Here is a 22876-nt window from a genome sequence, read left to right on the forward strand (position 1 = left end):
AAATTTGACATCCTTTTTGTAATTTTATGTCTTTTTTCCTTTTTTATATTTTTTTGTAATTTTGTGACTTATTTGTAAAACATTTTGTCTTTTTAATCTTTCTTTGTTAAATTTGTGTCTTTTTTTTTGGTCATTTTAAATCTTTTTTTTGGGTCATTTTACATCTTCTTTTTCTAATTTTGTGTTGTTTTTTTACAACACTTATGACACTTGTGGGCATATGGAAAAGTGTTTATATATTAAGTCCATTTTATTCAAATTTTTCACTTGTGTTTTCTCTTTTTTCCCTGATTTGAGCTGCAGGATTCATAGATTAATGTAGATTTTTCAGCGTGAGGCTGGAGACCTCCGGCTGCTTCCTCTGTTGACTAAATTCATTCATACATGCAGATGATCTCCGTTAATGAGCGTGTTGGTTCCAGGAGGTCGTGTCGGGACAGATCTCCGATGATTCTCTGCCAGGTGACATTTTCACACCCTGGAGAATAAAAACATTCCAGGAATTTTTATTTATTTCGAGGCTTTTTATTTGTGTATTTGCATGTTGTGAAGCCTGTTGGAACCTGCAGAAGTTTACAAAGATACTAAAGAGACCAAATATGTCACAGCTGACCTTTGGAGAAGGGTGTGTGTGTGTGTGTGTGTGTGTGTGTGTGTGTGTGTGTGTATTTAATCACAGTTATTGCCAAAAATACACAGTTTCTTATAGAAAGAAACTGTAAAAAAATAATAATAAAAAAAATTAAAAAAATTAAAATCATTATTGTCTGAATTTGAACTTTCCAACGGTCCTTGAATGTATCATAGTTTATACAAGTTTCGGTTATAAAAAGTGAGTGATTTGTGTATTTGTACACAGAGCTGAGAGGAGAGGACAGGAGAGGCTGGAAACATGACAATACCTCAATATGTTCAATATGTGGATTTTTTTTGGTCATTTTACATCTTTTTGGAATACTTTGTGTCTTTTTAGTCATTTTATTTTGTTGAGGGTTCTTTTGGTCAATTTAGTCTTTTTTCCTCATTTCATGTATATTTTTTAATTTGTGTCTTTTTTGGTCATTTTATGTATTTTTGGTCATTTTACATCTTTTTTTATTATTTTAACATTTATGACACCTGTGGGCACTCATAAAAGCGTTGTATATAAAAAGTCAATTTTATCCAAATGTTTTTTATTATTTTTATTTATCAGTGAAATTTAACTTGCACTTTTTTGCTTTTTTCCCCCAGATTTCTGTCATTCCAACTGTGTTATTCTGCACAAAGACATGTTTGAGTTGTTCTGATTGTGTTGACTTATAGATTGTATACATTTATTATATTTACATTTATTATTATATTATATTTATTATATTGCAGTGAAATAAGAAGATTGGGTTCAGAGAAATTTAAGTTACGGTAATTTCTTTTTTATGATTCATGTCCGACACAACGTGTTAAAACTAAATCCTTTAGTCCTCTTTATAGTGTTATCAACTATGATGTTACACAAACAGTCTGATGGATTCAAAAACATTTAAAATGTGAAATAGAAACACTGTGATGTGTGTTGATAGGTCAGGTGTGTTTCTGTCCTCAGTCAGAAAGAAAAGAGCTTCTGTGTTTCAGCTGTAGAGTTATTATTCTGCCATTCCAACAAGGCAGTTATTACTCTACCCTGTAATCACACACACACACACACACACACACACACACACACACACACACACACACACAGGTAGTGTACCTGCTGCTACTCGTCTCTCCTGTAAAGGATCAAACTCGTTAGTCTGAACTAAAGCAGAGTGTTTAGAGGGTTAATGTTGATGTAACTCATGTACACACACACAACACACACAACACACACACACACACACACAACACACACACATCCAGTGGTTTTATCCACACTGTGTGTTATTCACTGCTCCACCACCAGGAGGCGACAGAGACACTGAACCACTGGTTTACCTGTGAAGGTGACAGAGCAGGTTCAACTGAAACAAACTGGACTATTATTTCTTTGACAGTTTTATGGCAAAATATCCTTTTTTTTTAAAACATTTTTTAAATGTCTTTTTATGTTTGCTTTTTCATGGTTTCATGGCATATTTTACTATGACTTTTTTTCCTTTTTCACTGACTTTTGAAAAACAAGTTTTATTCCATAATATTCCATAATTTTATTGCATACTATACTTAAACTTTTTATCTTTTTTATGTTTTATGGCATATTGTACTATGACTTTTATTTATTTATTTTATTTTTTTTTGGGGGGGGCATACTATACTTAGACTTTATGTGTTTTTTAATTGTTTTATTGCACATTATACTATGATTTATTTATTTATTTTTTACATTTTTTGGCCAACTGTACTTAGATTTTATGTAATTTTTATTGTTTTATTGCATATTATACTATGATTTATTTATCTTATATTTTATTGCATACTGTACTTAAATTTTATACATTTTTTGTGTTTATGGCATATTGTACTATGACTTGTATTCATTTATTTTACGTTTTTGGGGGCATACTATACTTAGACTTTATGTGTTTTTTAATTGTTTTATTGCATATTATACTATGACTTTTTTTTTACATTTTATGGCACACTGTACTTAGACTTTATGTTATTTATCAGTATACTATAATTAGACTTTTGTTTTATTGCATATAATATTATTATTTTCTTTACATTTTATGGCATTGTATATTGTGTTTATATTTATTTTATTTATTTAAACATTTTTGGTGTAATTTATTGTGATTTTTCCTTTAATTATGTGACGTACTATACTTAGACTTTAAGTGATTCTTTTTATTGCTTCATAACATATTAAACTATAATTTTCTTTACATTTTATGGCATGATTTGTTTAGATTTTTTTTCTTTAATTTGATGGCATATAATAATGTGTTTTTATTTTATTTATTTTTTCACAATTTATGGCCAAATATACTTTGACTTTTTATGCATTTTTATGGCATTATGTTTTTTTTTTATTTACTTTTTTATCACATTTTTATGACACATTACACAATAACCTTTTATGATGTAATACACTATGGCTTTTTTGTGAAATTTACCATTTTATTAATTTTTTTCATTATGACTGTTTAATGACACTGGCATGAAAATAATCATAAATCAAGGGAAACAGGAACGTCTGACCCACATTACATCACTATCCGCCCAGTTACTGTTGGGATGATTGACGCAGCGTTCAGCTCCATATAAGGTCGGGGGCGGGGCCAAGGGTTCCGGTTAGTCCCGCCCCCTTTCCTCCCTGAATGGCTCAGTGTTGACTCAAAGGAAGGTAACACACATTCCTCTCTAAATGCTGCAGGCGTGTTCAGTCCTGATTCAACACACAAAGCATGTGTGTGTGTGTGTGTATATGTGTGTGTGTGTGTGTGTGTGTGTGTGTGTGTGTGTGTAGGATAGTAGAGGAGGGACTTTCCTCTTTTTTAAATCTGAGTTTTGAACTTAAGTGACTTTTGTTCGCAGTTTGAGACTTTATTCTAACGAGTGTCTTCGTTGTCCGAGTGTTTTTGTTTTCTCTTGTTTGTTTTGTTCACCTGAGAAACAAACAGACTCCTCCTCCTGCACCTGATTGGATGAAAGCACCACTTTTACCGGCTTTTCATTGGTTCTTGCTGTTGATTTTTTAACTTAAAAGACTGGATCGAAGCTGTGGAAAGGGTTAACAGTGCAGCTTTATTATCTTTACTGAAGTTTTGTCACAAATTTGCTTTAAACTAACTTGTTAAAATTACCAACAAAAGATTTAAAATGACAAAGAAGAAACAAAAAAATACTAAAAGAAGATTAAAACTCACCAAAAAAGACACAGAAATAGCAACAAATAAAAAACAATGTACATTTTACCAAGAAAGACACAAAATTTCCAAAAAAAGACACAAATTTACCAAAGAAGGATAAAAAAAATTGCCAAAAAGACAAAAAAATACAAATAAAGACACAAAATTACCAAAAAAAAGATTAAAACTCATCAAAAAAGGCACAGAATTAGCACAAAAAAAGAAACACGTGCATTTCACCAAAAAGAAGATACAAAATTATTTTAAAAAAGATTAAAAATAAAAAAAAATAACAAAAAAGATGTAGAATTGCGGGGAAAAAATACCAATAAAGACACAAAATTACCAAAAAGAGATTAAAAGTACCTGCAGCTTTACTGAAGTTTTGTCACAAATTTGCTTTAAACTAACTTGTTTATATGGACGACACTGTGTTTTATGAATTACTATTTTTGTCCAGAGTGGTTTGTTGACAGTCTGAGTGATGCACATAATAAATATAATAATAAAGCTGCACAAACAACGAGTCTTGAAGTTCAAATCTCAAGTTAAACTGTGAATATTCTGTATTATTTGTCAGGTTTCCATGGCGACGCTGCTGCAGAGATCATTTCAGTACGCAGGTGCACTGAATTTGTTTTTAGAGTTCAAACTGTCAAGTTAAGGACACACCTCACTGCCTCCAGGTGAAGAAGAGAAGCTGAAACTCACTTTGATGGATGAAATATATATAATTAACCCTCTGAAGCCCAACGAGCTGGAATCAGCTCAATCATGGCTCGAAGTGGGAACAAGTCAAACATGTCTCTGTGCAGAATAACACAGTTAGAATGACAGAAATCAGAAAAAAAAAAATGGAATAAAATGTAATTTATATATGAACACTTTTCCATGTACCCACAAGTGTCTCAAATGTTGTAAAAAAACAACAACAAATTACAAAAAAACATACAAAATTACCAAAAAAGAAACAAAATTACCAACAAAAGATTTAAATGACAAAGGAAAAACAAAATTACTATAAAAGATTAAAAATCACCAAAAAAGGCACAGAATTAGCAAAAAAAAAGTACATTTTACCAAAAAAAGACACACATTACTAAAGAAAAACAAAAAATAACAAAAAAAGATGTAGAATTACCAAAAAGACGCAAATTTACGAAACTGTCCTCTCCTCTCTGCTCTGTGTAAACAGCCTTTTCAGGGAATATTTTTCAGGTGACTAGCAAATTTGATAAAAAAATTTTGATAAAAGATAAAAATACCAAAAAAAGACGAAAAGTGACCAAAAAAATCCATGGATTCTACATAATGAATATTGAATATTTTCCAGCGTCTCCTGTCCTCTCCTCTCTGCTCTGTGTAAACAGATTTTCACTGAATATTTGTGACATGGACGACAATATTTCTGAAAAAGACACAAAATTACCCAAAAAAGACAAAACATGACCAAAAAAAAATTTCATTTCATTACCAAAAAAAACAAAACTTCTGAAATGTACCAAAAAAAGAAAAACAAAATGACAGAAAATGCTCCACAATCATGTCTTCAGTGTCTCTGAGGAGAATTTAATGTTTTTAACAGGATCTGGTTCGTGCAAACGCTTTATTTTGAATGACACATAGAGAATAAAGAGATTCTGACACTAATATCAACAACTTAACACAAGTTTTGGTCCCTTTTTATAACAGAAACATTCAAAACTGATAACACATTCAAAGACCATCAGAAAAGTTCAAATTCAGACAATAATAGAACTGTTTTTATAGATTCTTTTTATGATAACGGTGTATTTTTGGCGATAACTTGTGTTTCTTTCAGGGTAAATGCTGCTACAATAGTTTCATGGTTGACTTCAGGAGTCTTTTCAGACACTCTGTGTGTGTGTGTGTGTGTGTGTGTGTGTGTGTGTGTGCAGGTGTAGAGGAACTCTTTTGTGTTTTATCTTATTAAATTGCAGCTCTCAGCCTTTCAGAAACACAACAGGTGTCAGGTGAATGGAGCTTAATCCACAGATTAGTTCATCAGGTGGGTTTACCTGGAGGAAAGACTTTAAATCACACTGCAGTTATTGACTCTCGGCTGCAGGTCAAAGGTCACATTCAGAGAAGATGTCTGTTTGTGTGTGTTTGCTTCATTTCCCAGCAGTGATACATGCAGTGTGTGTTGCCACAACAACATGAAAGACATGTCGAGATGCATGAAAGAATCAAACTGACACAAAGATATTTAAAAACAATGCAATAGAAAGTGTAAAATGTGTAATAAAGTGAATGAGGATTGATTGGAGTGACAATAAAAAGAAGTTATAATAAGCGTGTTGTGTGTGTGTTGGTAACCAGTATTTACCCCGTGTTATTATAAACACTTCTCTGTATGTGTGTGATATATTGTGTGTTTATGGAAACCACAGGACGAGTCTCCCTCTGCAGCAAACCTCAAACATGGAGCTGACATTTCACATTTCACGACACGCTGAGTCAGCGTCTCTAAGACACGACAGAGTGTAGAAGGGTGGTTTTTGGACATCCCATAATATGTTGTTTTTATGTCATTTCTAGTCTTATTATACTGAGTAATAATGAGTAAATAATGACTTATAATGAGTATCAAAAGACTATGATTGATCCATTTGAATTTGAATCCATTTTTGACAAAAAACGACATGCTATAGTATGACTTTTTTTTGAATGGGTCATTTTTGGACATCCCATAATATGGTGTTTTTTAGCTATTTTTGGACAAACTGCATGTATCGACGGACTATAATTGACCCATTTTGAGCATTTTTAGGCTTTTTAAAATCTGGCAATTTTTGACAAAAATCGACATATAATATAACTTTTTTTGAGTGGTCGTTTTTGGACATCCCATAATATGGTGTTTTTCTGTCATTTCTGGCCTTATTAATGCTCTAATCAGTATCAACGGACAATAATTGACTAATTTTAAGCATTTTTAGGCATTTTAAAAATTTGACCATTTTTGACAAAAATGACATACTATACATTTTTCATGGAGGGGGTCATTTTTGTTGTTTTTTCACTATTTTTGGACAACCTATACTACTACATTTATCAACAGACGATATTTTACCCATTTTAAGAGTTTTTAGCCATTTAAAAAATTTGACCATATTTGACAAAAAACGACATGCTATATATAGTATGGCTTTTTTTTGAGGGGGTCATTTTTGGACATCTCATAATATGGTGTTTTTCTGTCATTTCTGGTCTTGTTATACTCTAATACGTATCAATAGAACATTATTTAGACCATTTGAAGCATTTTCAGTTTTTAAAAAATTTGACCATTTTCGACAAAGAACAACATGCTATAGTGACTCTTTTTGAATGAAGGGGTCATTTTTGGACATCCCATGATATGGTGTTTTTTGGCTATTTCTAGACAAACTATACTACTATGTGTATCAACAGACAATAATTAACCCATGTTAAGCATTTTTAGCCATTTTAAATTTTGACCCTTTTTGACGAAAATCGACTTACTATAGTATGGCTTTTTTTTAGAGCGTTTCATTTTTGGACATCACATAATATGGTGTTTTTCTGTCATTTCTGGCCCGATTATGCTCTAATGAGTATCAACAGACCATTATTGAACCATTTGAACCATTTTTAGGCATTTAAAAAATTGACCATTTTCGACAAAAAACGACATGCTATAGTATGACTTTTTTGTTGAGGGGGTCATTTTTGGACATCCCATGATATGGTGTTTTTTCGCTCTTTTTGGACAAACTATACTACTACATGTATCAACAGACTAGAATTGACCAATTTGAAGCATTTTTTGGCATATACATTTTTTTCCATTTTTGACAAAAAACGACATGCTATAGTATAACTTTTTTTTGACGGGGTCATATTTTGATATCCCATAATATAATGTTTTTTCCGCTATTTTTGGACTAACTTTACTACTACTACTACATGTATCAACTGACAATAATTGACCCATTAGAAGCATTTTTAGCCATTTTAAAATTTGACCAATTTTGACCCAAAAAAAAATTGACATGCTATAGTATGACTTTTTTTTGAGGGGGTCATCCCATAATATGGTGTTTTTCTGACATTTCTGGCCTTATTATACATTAATATGTATCAACAGATGATAATTGACCCATTATAAGAATTTTTAGGCATTTTAAAATTTGTCCATTTGTGAGGAAAAACGACATGCTATAGTATGATTTTTTTTTGACGGGGTCATTTTTGGACATCCCATAATATAATGTTTTTCTGTCATTTATGGATCAACTATTTTGTTTTGTCTCTTGAACATTAAGCCACAACTTTCCTTGACACTGAAGGTGTGTGTGTGTTTCCTGTTTTTGTCGGGGGTGTTTTGAAGAGAAAGGATTATCAGGATGTTACCCTGACCTGCAGGAGGAGAACGTACCACCACACCTCACTCTGGGTGAATGTTAGACCTTGAGAGAATATTTTTAGAAGGTTGAGGACATTTTGTCTGCTGCTTACTTCTACAAACAGCTACAGGCTTCTCCTTCAAAATAAAAGAATAATAACAACCTAGATTTAGGGCTTTTCTCCTGTTTATAATTGCACTAAAATATCTGTCAATCAATGTGTCTTTAACAAGAAAGGGAGAAGCCCTGAAAGCTGAAACTGAGACGGAAAAACTTGTTGAGACGGATGGTTTTCCGTGTGTGTGTGTGTGTGTGTGTGTGTCAGTGATCTACAGCCGAGGGCTTTTTCTGTCTTTCCTCACCTGCCACGCCCTAGTCTCCTCGACTCTGTACAGAAAACACACAGTCAGCCAACCGTTTCAGAGGGAACACCTGCTCCGTCCTGTGATTGGTCGGTTTAAAGCTACTCAGCTTCTGATTGGTTGTTTTTTTTTTATTCGAACCATTCAAAACAGAAGCTTCTGTGTCACAAAATATACATAAATAAAAACACAGCAGACAGGGAAAGATTAGGAAAATATTTCCACAACTTTTTATGGCTTTACAAGGATGTCAAGTTGGACATGAATTTCACCCTGCGGGGACATTTATTATTTTAAGATTTTTTTTACAGGAATTTAGAGACAGTTTCTGTAAACATCAACAAAAGAGAACAACAACAACAACAACAATGCTTTTTTTCTGAACAAATACATCATGATAAGAAATAAAAACCCCACGTATGTTTCCAAAAAATGTCACAAACAAATTGTTTACAGTGTTTCCGTCTCAAATTATTTACAGCGAGGGCAGTTTGTGTCGTTTTCCAACATATAAAGTGTCTCGTTTGGGACAACAGATGTTGTTATTGATACATTCTGAGCTGTGTGTTGTCCCAAACTTGACAAATAAATATGTTTAAAAAATTTCAGCTTTGTTTTCAAGACTTTTTTAAGGAGTTCAATACGGTGGCCCTGAGGGCTCTCAGCGCTGCAACTTAAGAAAACACATGCAAATACACAAAACGCAAGCAAATAGAATAAATTTTTATCAATTTGACAACACAAGCGCAGCATTTAAAAAACGTGCTGCAAAGACCACAACACAACAGAAGTGTTTCCAGAGGACACTTAAAAGTGATGCACATGTCTGGACACACATGTGATATTATCATGTTAATTCAAGATAATGATAATTTGACGTTTTAACAAAAAAACGTTATATAATTCAAGTATTTCTAAATATATATATGTCATACTATAGCATGTCGATTTTGTCAAAAATTGTCACATTTTAAGATGCCTAGAATGCTTCAAATTTGAAGGAATTTCAAGGAATTTGATTGGTGTTGGTCTTGCTAGGCCGCTAACGTTAGCATGCTATCAATCGCCAGTTATAGTTAACATGCTATTAATCGCCGGCTAACATTAACATGCTATTGATCGCTGGCTAACGTTAGCATGCTATCAATCGCCAGCTAACATTAACATGCTATCAATCGCCAGCTAACATTAACATGCTATCAATCGCCAGCTAACATTAACATGCTATTGATCGCCGGCTACTGTTAGCATGCTATCGATCGCCGGCTAACATTAACATGCTATTGATCACCGGCTAACATTAACATGCTATTGTTCGCCGGCTAATGTTAGCATGCTATCGATCGCCGGCTAACGTTAACATGCTATCGATCGTCGGCTAACGTTAGCATGCTATGATCATTATAACAATATAACATGAATTATAATTATCTTTAAATAACGTGATAATATCACAGGCGTGTCCAGAGTGTGCGTCACTTTTAACTGTCCTCTGGAAACACTTCCGTTGTGTTGTGGTCTATTTGCAGCACGTTTTTCTAAATGTTACCCTTGTATTGTTAAATTGGTGAAGATGTTTTCTCCATTTGCTTGTGTTTTGTGTATTTGCATGTGATTTTTTTTTATTTGCAGCGCTGTGAGCTCTCAGGGCCACCGTAGTTCAGGGTGAAAAATCACAAATGAGATTTTGAATGTGTGATCTGCATACTGGCTGTGATCTTCAGCTCCAGGTATTAGTCACGTTTTCTTTTTTTTTTCTTTTCTTAACAAAATAAATATTCACCGGAGATCAGTGCACGTTGGAGTCTGAGATCTCACACATCCACCGACCACACAAACAAAACAAAAACCAGCTCAAAGCGCAGCAGGAATCATCAAAATACTCGTTGAAGCTGAACGACGACAAGAGGTTCGTGTTCTTTGACATATTCAGAGGAAAAACTAGTGTGTAATTAACCTGCAAAAACGATAATTTAGCTTAAAACAACTTCAATCCAATCGTGATTTAAAAAAAACAAAACAGCTTTTTAAAAAGCTCGTCAAACTTTCCCTCCAAAACTCAAACATGTCTCCACCAATAAACGCCTTCCCGCCCTTTTTTTTTTCCTCTTTCCTTTTTTTTCTCTTCTCTTTTCCACCTTCACCACCCTGACTCATCCTCACATGTCGAATCTTGTCCGTGCCGCCTTAAATATTTATCTCCTCCCTTTTCCTGCTCTCACATATTTCCACAGGATGATTTAATCAAACACTAACGACCATAAAGAAGAAATCCAGAATCACAGCAGAGATTTACGGAGTGTGTATCTGTTTCGGTTTTCATTTGTTTGCAGAAAAACATCAAGAACATCCAGTTAAAAAACTGAAAAAATAATAATTAAAAGTATATATTGTACTTGTTTCTGATTGGCTGTAAAAACAATTATAGTTACACATTAAAAAAAATCGTTTTAAGACAGTTTTAAGATGTTAAACAGGAACAGAAAAAGGGAAAGAAACGCTTCTAAAGTTCCGATGTAACCTCAGTTAACCCTCTATGGTACATGCACATTTTATGTCATTCAAATTTCTACAATGCATCTTTTTGAGTGATGCAATACTTTAAAAAAAGAGGGAAGAGTATAGGGAACCAATAGCAATGCTTTAATTTGTCACATGATCTCCAGGAGGCCATATTGAAACCCTATTTTGCAGACTTTTCCAAAGGAAACAGCCACAAAAAAGCACTCAAAACGTAATTTTGTGACCCTTTTCCATCTATTATATCTATTATAGTGAACTTTATGCCTTATTTAATTATAATTCCCACACATGGCAACAGGCAACAAACCCCAAAAAACAAACTAAAATTAAAAAAAAAATAAAAAAATTCTTCCGATTATGTTTATTTAGTGTATTTTAAGACAAAAAAACCACTCCAAACGTTTTTTTGCGTACCATAGAGGGTTAATAATCCGAGCTGGCAGCATGTTTGTGACGCAGCGAGCACCAGAGAAACTGAGGTATTTATGGGTCAAACTGTCCTCCAGCAACGCTGCCAAATTCAGAGAAGAAGAAGAAGCATCTAAAAATCTTTTACTTTGAAATCCTTCGATGCACTTGAAGTGTCCCGCATCAGGAAACTCAGACAGGGAGATGAATCAAACCGCAAGAAAAACAGCAAATCAGATAGAATTTGAGCCCAGATTCCTGAATGTCTACGTGTGTGGCCTCCGTGTGTGTGTGTGTGTGTGTGAGTGTGTGTGTGTGTGTGTGTGTGTGTGTGTGTGTGTGTGCTCCTCAGGTTTCCAGCTAGATAAAGAGAGTCACTCATCGAGACCGTCCGTCCATCAGCTTCAGTCCAGGAAACGTTTCTGTCACACAGAGTTCTTCTGTGCTGCTCGTTTCCTAAAGGAAGCGGCGAGCGAGACAAAAGGTGAAGGATGGCGTTCGTTAACACCCGGAGGAGGAGGAGAGGAAGAGGAGGAGGAGGAGGAGGAGGTGATGATTCAGCGATGTGGTGGACGACTTTATGGTGAAGGTGGAAAAAAAGGTTTAAAAAAATCAAATTAAAAACAGAACAAACGGCGAAGAATCCAGCTTATAATCCAAACTGGGACAGAATCCTTCGTTTGGGTTGAATCATGTTTCCATCGTCCTCGTCAGAGAGAGAGAGAGAGAGAGAGAGAGAGAGAGACAGAGAGAGAGAGAGAGGGATGATGGGAAGTCTGGATTGGCGAGGGCTTCACTGGAAACCAGCTGGATCCAGGCGGTCGCTCCTCCGGCTGCACAGATCGATGGTAGGAAGCAGAATGGTCAGATGTTTCAGGCCGGCATCTCCTGGAGAGAGAAGAGAGGTAAACGTTAGCAAAGCTGCAGAAATCACAACAAAACTTCATTTTTGTGTTTCACTGCAACATATAAAATCTCTATAAATCTCTGAGTCCTGCAGCTCTGCGGAATCAGCAAAATCATGGCTAGAAGTGGCCAGAAATCTGACAGAAATCAGGAAAACAGTTCAATTTCTCTGATCAATAATTTATTTTTAATTGGAATAATGGACTTTATACATACAGCACTTTTCCAAGTGGCCACAAGTGTCACAAATGTGAAAAATAACCAAAGAGTAATAAAATGTCCAAAAAGACACAATATGACCAAGAAAGACACAAAATTGTGTCTCTGTTTACAGTCCCTTACTTTTGTGATTTGTGTGATGTCCTTTTTTCTGTTTGTTTGTTTGTTTGGTGCATGCCTTGGTTGGTTATTTATTTAATATTTATCTTTTTTTGCACTGACGGGAGAGCTGTGCCTCAATTTCGTTGTGCTAACGTATTTTTTTATACTATCGTGCAATGACAATAAAGACTCTATTGTAAAATTTCCGAAAAAGACATAAAAGACATCAAAGAGATCAAACGTAACATTACTGGAAAAAAAGACACAAAATGTCCAAAACAAGATAAAAACTGACTATAAAAAGACACAAAATTTACAAAAAAATGGAAAAAAAGACACAAAATGACCAAAACAAATTTTTCTCCACATATTGTACAAATTCTCAGTATTGTCATGTTTCCAGCCTCTGTCCTCTCCTCTCTGCTCTGTGTAAACAGATTTTCAGTAAATATTTGTCACGTGACTGGCAAATTACCAAAAACAGAAACAAAATGACAAAAAAATACGTAAAATGACCAAAAATGCTCCACATATTGTTCATATTGAAGTATTTGTCATGTTTCCAGCCTCTCCTGTCCTCTCCTCTCAGCTCTGTGTAAACAGCCTCTCCTGTCCTCTCCTCTCAGCTCTGTGTAAACAGCCTCTCCTGTCCTCTCCCCTCTGCTCTGTGTAAACAGCCTCAAATACTTCAAACCACCAGAGGGCGCCACCAACAACATGTAAATAAAAGTTGTTTAAAGCTGCAGCGACTCTCTTTTAAAATCTGTTTCTATTGAAGATCTACAAGTCTTCATCTGCAACACACACACACACACACACACACACACACACACGCCCGTCCCCTCCCCCAACACACCACACCCTCCCCGCATGACTCTGTGCATCATATGAACCAACATGCACTTAAAGTATCTGTGACCTTTTGTAAGCTGCCGCACCTCTCCGTCTTAAACCTGTTGTGTTTTGCTTCAGCAGCTTTAAGAAAAGAGAAAAGATTTTCTCTCATTCATGATTCATGCATCAGATATTTTTCAGCTAACAGACCGTTAAATTTAAGCCGTGTGGCACAATAAATAACCAGAGGTTACAGTGACAGGGTTCATTACAGTCTAAGGGAAATAATAGTGACGTTTAACACACACAAAAAGAGCATCTTGATGAGATCTATTTCATCTTAAAGCTGCTACAGTTTCTGTTTTTGTTTGTTTTTTTCAGTTTGTGACGTGTGAATCTGTCGTCGAGTCGGGAGATGAAAAAAAAACACTCATTTCCTTGAAAACACCTGAAAAGCTGCTGCAGGGCTCAAATTCACTGTGTGTGTGTGTGTGTGTGTGTGTGTGTGTGTGTGTGCGTGCATGCATGCAAGTTTGTGTGTGTGTGAGGCTGCATTAAATCAACAGTCTTATCTCACACACACACACACACACACACACAGATACAACACATATAGAAACTTGAGCACACACACACTTTGTTTGCTCGAACAAGTGGAGACAGCCTTGGTGACTACTGTTTCAACACTGACTGCTCAAAACACACACACACACACACACACACACACACATTCTTGTACTTCTTTCTTTGTGAGGACCCTCATTGTAATAGTGGATTCCCTTGCAAGGTTGTAATAGTTTTGGATTTTAAATTTTGTTGTGAATTTTTGTTTTCAAATTCAGTTAGTTTTAATGAGTTTTTAGAGTGAGTTTGCTAGTTTTAGTTTAGTTTTTATTAGTTTTATTTTTTTGTAATGGGGTATTTGTTGGGTGGGAAATTAAAAGAGGTCACAGAAAATTTTGCCTTTATTTCCTTTGTCTTATCCATCTTCATTATGTATGAAAAAAGTTGACAAAGATGAAAACGAAGGACATTTTCACTATAATTTTAGTTAGTTTTGTAACCACACAATACAGTTTCAGTTAATTATCATTATCATGTGACCTTTAACCCTTAAAACAAAGTCTGAAATCTCAAAAAAGCCTTTAAAGAAGTGAGGACCGGCCGAAATGTCCTCACTTTGCTAAAATGTCCTCACTCTCTTGGTTAAAAACGTGTTCTGGTCCTCACTATGTAGGAAGTACAAGAAAACACACACACACAAACACACTTTGATGCTTTTAGGAGGGACGTCTAACTGATTTAGTTGGTCTGGTTTTTGTTGGTTTTATCACTTTCTTGCAATAATGTTGAAGCAACATTTAGAGTGATGTGCTGCTGTGGACGGAGCTGCAGCTGAATGGATTTTAGTCAGTTAAAAAATAAATTAATATCAGTTTAAATTTACACTATATGAAGAATAGTTTCACCTGACACAGCTCTGTCTGACAGGAACTTAACTTCTTTTCTATCTTCTCCTCAAAGACACAAAACTCCTTTGACAAAAACAGTCATTTGACTTTGCAGGACACTGCCTCGGTCTGACAGTTTGTGTGTTTAAGGTGCCGCACCTCTCCGTGTTTAACCTGTTGCGTTTTGCTTCAGCAGCTTGAAGAAAAGAGAAAAGTTTCCCTTTCATTTATGATTCATATATCAGCTATTTTTCTGGCAGCAGACCGTTAAATTAAAGTCGTGTGTCACATTAAATAATCAGAGGTTACATTTGACTATTAAAATGTGAGACAAAACTTTCTCTTTTGATGAAACATCATTATTCTGAGCTCAGATTTGGTTATTTTTTCTTGACAGAAGTGTTTGTCATGCAGGTTTTTTTCAGGGACCGTCAGAAATGTAAAGATCTGATAAATATTTCTGTTTTGACAGTTTGTGGTTATGATAAATGATGTAATTTTGGTGATTTAGTGAGCATTTAGAGCACAGCATTTAGTGAGATATGCTGTGGACGGAGCTGCAGCAAAATGGATTAAACTATACATATATATATATATATATATATATATATGTATGTATGTATATATATATATATATATTTGTTTAAGTGCATGCAACATTATCTTATCTTCACCTCTTTATCTTGCTCTTTTGCACGGGGAAATGAAGCGGTTTTGTTATGCTTTCTTGGGGCCACCAAACAACAAAACCAGCAATTTTAGCTCGCAGAACACAAAAGTTACTGTCTTCCACAGTTTAAATCAGGGGTGTAAAACTCAAATTACCTAGGGGCCACTGGAGGCCTAATCACAATGACCAAAATTACTTTTAAAAAAGACACAAAATGACTAAAAAAACACTAAATTACTTTAAAAAAGACACAAAATTACCAAAAAAAGACACAAAATTACCAAAAAAAGACACGGAATTACCAAAAAAGACACCAAATTATTTTAAAAAGGCACAAAATGATTAAAAAAGACACAAAATTACCAAAAAAAGTAATAAGGGTAAAGTGCCATATTTATTACATCAATTAAGTCATTTTGGTGATTGAACGAAAACACGCCTGTGAGGAGAAATAAGGAAATATATTCCTTTTTTTTTATTATTATACAGTTCAGTAAGTGGCTTTTTTATAGTTTAGGAAGTGATATTTTACTACTAACCCTCCAGTCCATCTATTTATTGAAAATACACATATTTTATTTACAGTAATAACTTTATTTATATATGATATGTAGACAAGCTGAGAAAGCCAGTTAAAGTGCAATTTATGTTTCTAGACCATTTTTAAAATGTGAATTTTCTTTCTACAATGAAAACTATTACTATTTTTAATTTACATGCAAATAGACTGTTTTGTAGTTTTATTATTTATTATTTTGTCTGCTGTTTTTGTGTGTATAAATGTTAAAAAAAAATAAAATAAAATAAAAAAGCTGTACTTTTAGATGTGAAATAAAACAGCAGGATATTCTGTGATGTGATTTACAAACATGAGTGATTTTTTTTTGAGTGGGCGTTTCCTTTGCAAAAACCTGGAAAACAGCCATGGAATCAACCTTTAATGTCACTTTGGGTCATGGTGGTTTTTATCAGCTTGTTATGAGGAATGCAGCGTGCAGAGACTCACCAGCAGCGAGCAGGAACTTCTTTAGTACGGAGACTCGACCCTGAAGACACAAACACAAACAGTCAGTCAGTGATATCAGGACCAGGCTGTTTATGGGTTCACATGGTACCAACACAGAATAAACAAGATTAAATATGAATAAACGTTCAGACGGAGATTAACTCATATCAGCAGAGAAAAATATTATGACGTGGAACATTTTAAAGGATGGATGGAGCTTTAATTCACAGGCTGAAATTATTAATTTATCAGGCTTCAGCCATCAGTGCATGTTTAGATTAATATCTGGAAGTTTTATCTGTTGAGGTTTGTTGATTTACTGACACGTCTGATAGGATCAACACTTCTCTGAAACAGTCTGAGGACACACACACACACACACACCACACACACACACACACACACACAGAGGAAACAGTGTCTGTGAGATAAAAATTTGAGCAAAAATGTTGAATTTCCGAAACAGTTTCTAGAAGAAAACGCTGCAGAGTGGAAAGTTTTGTTTTGTTTTAAATATGGTTGATATCAACATATCTCAGAATAAACATGTTTTTATTTTATTCATTCATTCTGTTTTGTGCAAAGAACAGTTTATTTTTAGTTTTTTACCGTAGTACTGAATTGGCTGTCAACAAATGTTTTTATTTTTATTTTTTTATTTTGTATTATTATTTTTATATTATTTTTATTAATATTATCTATTTTATTAATTTATATATTTTATTTTTTTTTCCTGGGTTGTTTGCTTAGTTTTATTTATTTTTCATATTATTATTATTATTATTATTATTATTATTATTATGTATTTTTTTATTATCATTTTCTAGGTTGTTGTTTGTTTCTTTTGTTTTGTTTTTTGTAGTAATATTGTATGTAAATCATAACATAACATAAGTTTTTATGTTGAAAAAAAATTTAAATGACAAAAAAAAAAATTGTGGATTAATTATTATTATTATTATTATTATCATTTATTTATTATTTTTTATTAATTTTATTAATTTTATTTTGTTGTTGCTGTTGGCTTTTTTGTTTTTGTTATTATATTATATATATATATATTTCATGTAAATTATAACATGTGTTATCTGTTGATTTTTGGAATCAGTTATTGTATAAAAATAAATTCAAATTCAAATAGCAAAGAATAAAAGAATTGTTGAATTTCACAGGTTTTTCTACATTTCCGGTATTGTCACTCTGACTGATAATTAAAACGTCCAAATAACTTTTAAATCACCAGTGAAACAAATCCTCGTCACTTTAATGTGCTTTCTTAAAGCTTCAGTCACATTAGTGCAGATTTCACCGTGACTCTGTTTCATTCAACACATTTCTCCAGTTCGGTCTAATCTGACTTTATATCTTTATATCTCACTGAGTAAACTGTTGCAGAATGTTTGTTCTTTCTGAAACAGAAACACTGAGGGAGTCGAACAGCAAACATCGTTTTCTGTTGAGTCACTGAATCTTATCACAGAAACTGGGATTCATATTTCTGGCAGCTGATAAAAGCAAGAAATAATTCACCGACAGTGAAATAAGATTAACTAGAACATTTTGAGTGTGCTTGGCTCTGGTCAGTGATTCTCAGTCATGCACTATTGGCAATGCCGGGTAGTTTACAGTATAATATCTCTACCGTTACTGAGGTTCATATGAGAGAACAAATAGGCTGTTGCATTTGGTTTTTGAAACTTTTTAAAAAATGTCCACCAGACACCCATCTGTTAACATACAACACATGTAGTGACATTGCAGGCTTTTATTTTGAAAAACCTGAGATGCTTTGGTAGCAAAGCGGCTTTGGTAGCAAAGCAAAGCAACCATAATATTATTATTATTATTATTATTATTATTATTATTATTATTATTATTATTATTATTATTATTATATTAATTTAAGTTTTAACAATGCATGTTGGACAATAAATATTATTACAATATAAATATTAAATATATTTTTTTAAAGAATGACAGAAAATTCATAATATATGAAAATAAATAAATAAAATCATAAAATATAAATATATGTGTATACAATGTAAGATAAAAGCTAGACTAAATTTAATTAAATTGATTAAAATAAAATAAAAATGCCAGTGGATCCTTAGCAATGAATATACAATTATATGCAATTATCTGTTCATGTTAGTCATTTTTTGTACTGATTTGGCAATACAGGTTTCTGATATATCATATTGAAGCTTATTAGAATTTAAATTTCAGTCACAGCACAGTAATGGGAGATTTGCTACAAGAATAAGATATTTCTTCTTTGAAAAGTTACATATTGTTGCTTTAATTCTTCTTCTTCTTCTTCCCTCTTTAGTCACATATTCAACCTTCTGTTTGTGATTCTGCTCAAATAAACAAATAAACTTTCACCTCTATTTTAATGTGACACAACAGAGAGAAAAGAAGCCGAAGAGCTGAGTTAAAACACAGAGATTAGAAGCTGCAGAGAGCACAGGACGGATGAAACCAGAGGAGATAAAAGAGAAACTGGAGGTTTTTATCTGAAGAGAGATAAAGAAGCGACACAAACGTTGTGAGCTGCAGGAGACGTGTGCAGACATGACAGTGACATTCCTGCCATTCATTCTCCTGCAGACCTCGCCCCGCTCTCCGCTGCTGCACCAACCAACGGCTGCTTTACAGACGCTGAGAGAGGTCAAAGGTCATCAGGGACGGCAGGGATTCATAGTGACCCCCATCCGGGCCCCCACGTCCAGACATAAGGCGTCAAACATCGCAGGTTTAACAATTAAAGTTAGATAGTTGGACTAATTTACAACGCAGCACACAGAGAGTCTGGTGTTGTGTGCTACGACTAATGGTGCGTTTAAGGTCTAGTCAGAATTTTGAACATTAGGTTACAGTAAGAACGTGGCATTAGAATGTGTGAGAGGCACCAAATTTAGGCTTTTAGGTCAAACATGACACACATGTTTTGTTCCTGTCCCTGTCTGCAAGTTTACTGGACAGTTATTTTTAAACATCTTGCAGAAGCATTAATTATTTAGTTGACACCTTGTGCAGAATCGGCCATCTTTGGAGTATTATCAGACCCTCAAAAACAATTAGGAAGAAGTTTAAGGATAGTATCGCCTTTGCATCTTTATTAGCACGTAGAAGAATTTTGTTGGATTGGAAGTCGCCGTTTGCCCCCAAAGCTTCCCTTTGGCTCAAGGACCTCATGCTGTATTTAGACCTGGAGAAAATTAAATATAATCTGAGGGGAACACCTGAAAAATGTGTTTCTGTTTGGGGCTGTATGATTAGTTACATAGCTACATTGAAGACACTACAGGATGAATAAAATGCTCACCTCTGACTATTAACCTCTCACCATATTTAATTTCTCTCTCTGCCTCTTTTCAACCCATGGACAATGCTATATCACTGTATGTTGTTGTTTTCTATGTATTCATTCAATAATCTATCTGCTTACGGTAAAAAGGAAGGATGTGTATTATTTCTCACTTTCTCAGATTTGTAACAAGACTATGTAGGACTGGGAGGGGGGAGGAGGGGAAAAGGGGTTGTTTTTGGTTTTGGAAAAAGAAAAAAAGTCTTTATTTCTCACTGTATGTACTATGGCCTGTCGAAAGGAGGAGAGATCATTTTGCTTTCCTTCATTGAGTCAGTTTCAAGTCAGCAAATTTGTTTGGCTGCACTGGGAATCTCATGTACAAACTTATTTTTATTTATGTAAATATTTTGGTTGTTGTTTACACTATAGTGGAGCGGATCAGCTCAATATATGAAGGTTTTGTGCATTTTATGACTAAAACATGAAACTTTCTCCTGGTTTCTATAGACCATGAAGTTTATTTTCAGACTTGGAGGCATTTCAGATTTGACAGTCATAAAATTCCATGTAACAAGTCCAAGTCTCTACCTTTATACAGGGGAAAAAAAACATATACCTGTAGGGTACAGAGCCCTGTTTGCCAAACTGAGGCTTTAAACTAAAGTTTTTTACAAGACTACGGCTGAGGTATGAGAGAAAAGTATCTTTGTTAGAAGAAAGTGTACATTTTTCGCAAATATATACATGATTATAATGCAGAGTGATGGGGCAAATAATGGAAAAATGCAACACCGAGGTCAAATGCAAACTGCCTCCAAGTCTAAAATACAACCTTTGGGTTTGTAGATTATGTGCTAAACTTTAATGTTTTATGCACAATTGGTTTGTTTATCTGCCACACTACTACAGTTCATATAAAAATGTTCAATCAAGTAGTTAAACTCATTAAAACATCGATATATTGAGTCTAAAATCGCTTAAATACGAACTGCATCCATGTTATAAGCAGATCTGTGAGTATTTGTCATGTATTTGTGGTGTTTGCTTTGTGCTGCTGCGTCTCTGCAGCTAATAACTGAACGCCGTGCATGCTGCAAATAAAAATTCCTCAATTTCCAGCCTGTAATTATAACGAGGGGTGTGACGTGAACGGGTTTTCCCAGCTGGCAGTTAGTTGGTTCTAAACGCAACATTAAAAAAGGAAGATTTTAGTTTGTTTAAAACATCCGACTGGTTTCTCTGTTGATCTCCAAAAGAGAAAAGCGCGTCTGTTAAACTAGCAGCAAGGCTTCATGCACTTCCTTTAACTGTATTCAGTGATAAACATGTTATATTCTGCAGCTCTATGATGCTTTTATCTGCAGAGTTGATCAAAGTACAAAACAACCACAGAGAGTTAATGACAGGGGAAGCAGAGGCTTCATTTTCTCCTTCAAGATCAAATTCAAAGTTGGTGCTTAATGCAGAAATGTTGCAGATTTCCCTGCAGATACAAACGAGCAAATGTCTCCAGAGTTAAAAGTTTTGTGCAGATTATTACCAGAAGACGAGCTGAGAGGCTCTTCTATCAGGTTTTATCAGGTTTTATGTTACTTTCCTCAAGTTTTCTTTCCCTGGGAATGACTGTTCCTCAAGATTTAATAAAAATGATTTGAATTATAATTTTAACTGAGGAAAAAGCATTGCAGTATGGTTTATTATTTTTTATATATTTTGTTGTTTTCTAGGTTATTGTTTGTTTCTTTTGTTTTTGTTATTGTGATGATATTGTATGTAAATTATAACTGTTTCACGCGTTTTGTTTTGGAATCAGTTATTATATAATTTTTATTATTATCATTATTGTTTTTATTGTTAATCATTTTTTTCTTGGTTGTTGTTTGTTTTTTGTGGGGTTTTTTTAGTAAGATAGTTTTTTTTTTCTAGGTTGTTGTTTTTTTGTAGTAATATTGAATGTCAATTAAAGCTTTTAAAATAAATTTAAATTAAAACAATTGTGGAATTTTTAAAATTATAATAATTATATCATTATTGTTTTAATGTTGTTTTCTGGGTAGTTTTTTGTGGTAATATTATTATTATTATTACTATTATCATTATTATTATTATTTTGTTTTTTATTATATTTTATCTAGGTTGCTTGTTTGTTTTGGTTTAGCTTTAGTTTGTTTTGTAGTATTATTGTATGTAAATTATAACTGGATTATAACTAAAATTAATTTTAAATAAAATACCCCAAACAAAATTGGGGATTTCTTAAAATTATTTTTTTCTAGTAATATTGTTTTATTATTTTATTTTATTTTATTTTATTTTATTTTATTTTATTTTATTTTATTATTTTCTAGGTTGTTGTTTCTTTCTTTCTCTTTTTTGCTATTTTAGTAATATTGTATGTAAATTATATTCTAATCATAACATTTTATTACTTTTATTATAATATTGTAATCAGTTATTTTGTAATTATAATATAATATAATATATAAAACATTTTCATTCCTGACCGTGGAAACATAAAGAATGGTCTTTTTTTATTATAAATATGAATTTTAAAAAATTGTTGTATCATAAATCAAACAGTGAGGAGGAGGCGGAGTCTCCGGCTGTGATTGACAGCTCAGAGTGAAGGAATGCAGTCAGACTGTTTTTTAAAATACCGAAACCAGCAGACGGACCGAAAACTGGGTGACGAGGCCACGAGACTCAGCAAAACGTTCAACACGCTGCTGCAGCTCCGCAGGCAAATCCTTAAAGTCCACCATGTTCCTGAAGAGCTCCAGAAGCAGCTTTTCTCTGTGTTCCTGCTCGGCTGGAGGAGATTTCACACTGTTTACTGATTGTATCAGTCGATTCTGCTGCAGGTGTTATTAACGTCA

The 22876-nt window shown here is 33.8% G+C and overlaps 1 protein-coding gene across 1 annotated transcript in view; it reads right to left on the reverse strand.

Moving 5' to 3' along the window:
• Nucleotides 1-12247: 12247 nt before the first annotated feature.
• LOC131984825 (carcinoembryonic antigen-related cell adhesion molecule 1-like) overlaps nucleotides 12248-22876 on the reverse strand; it is a 37443-nt gene continuing 26814 nt past the window's right edge. Inside the window, exons 9-10 of the mRNA XM_059349803.1 lie at nucleotides 16685-16724; nucleotides 12248-12384 (exon numbers count right to left, since the gene is read on the reverse strand). Coding sequence (XP_059205786.1) covers nucleotides 16706-16724 — 19 coding nt within the window. The 3' untranslated portion in view covers nucleotides 12248-12384; nucleotides 16685-16705. The remainder of the gene's footprint in view (nucleotides 12385-16684; nucleotides 16725-22876) is intronic.

This window comes from Centropristis striata, chromosome 14, assembly GCF_030273125.1.
Source record: "Centropristis striata isolate RG_2023a ecotype Rhode Island chromosome 14, C.striata_1.0, whole genome shotgun sequence".
In the NCBI taxonomy this organism is placed as follows: domain Eukaryota; kingdom Metazoa; phylum Chordata; class Actinopteri; order Perciformes; family Serranidae; genus Centropristis; species Centropristis striata.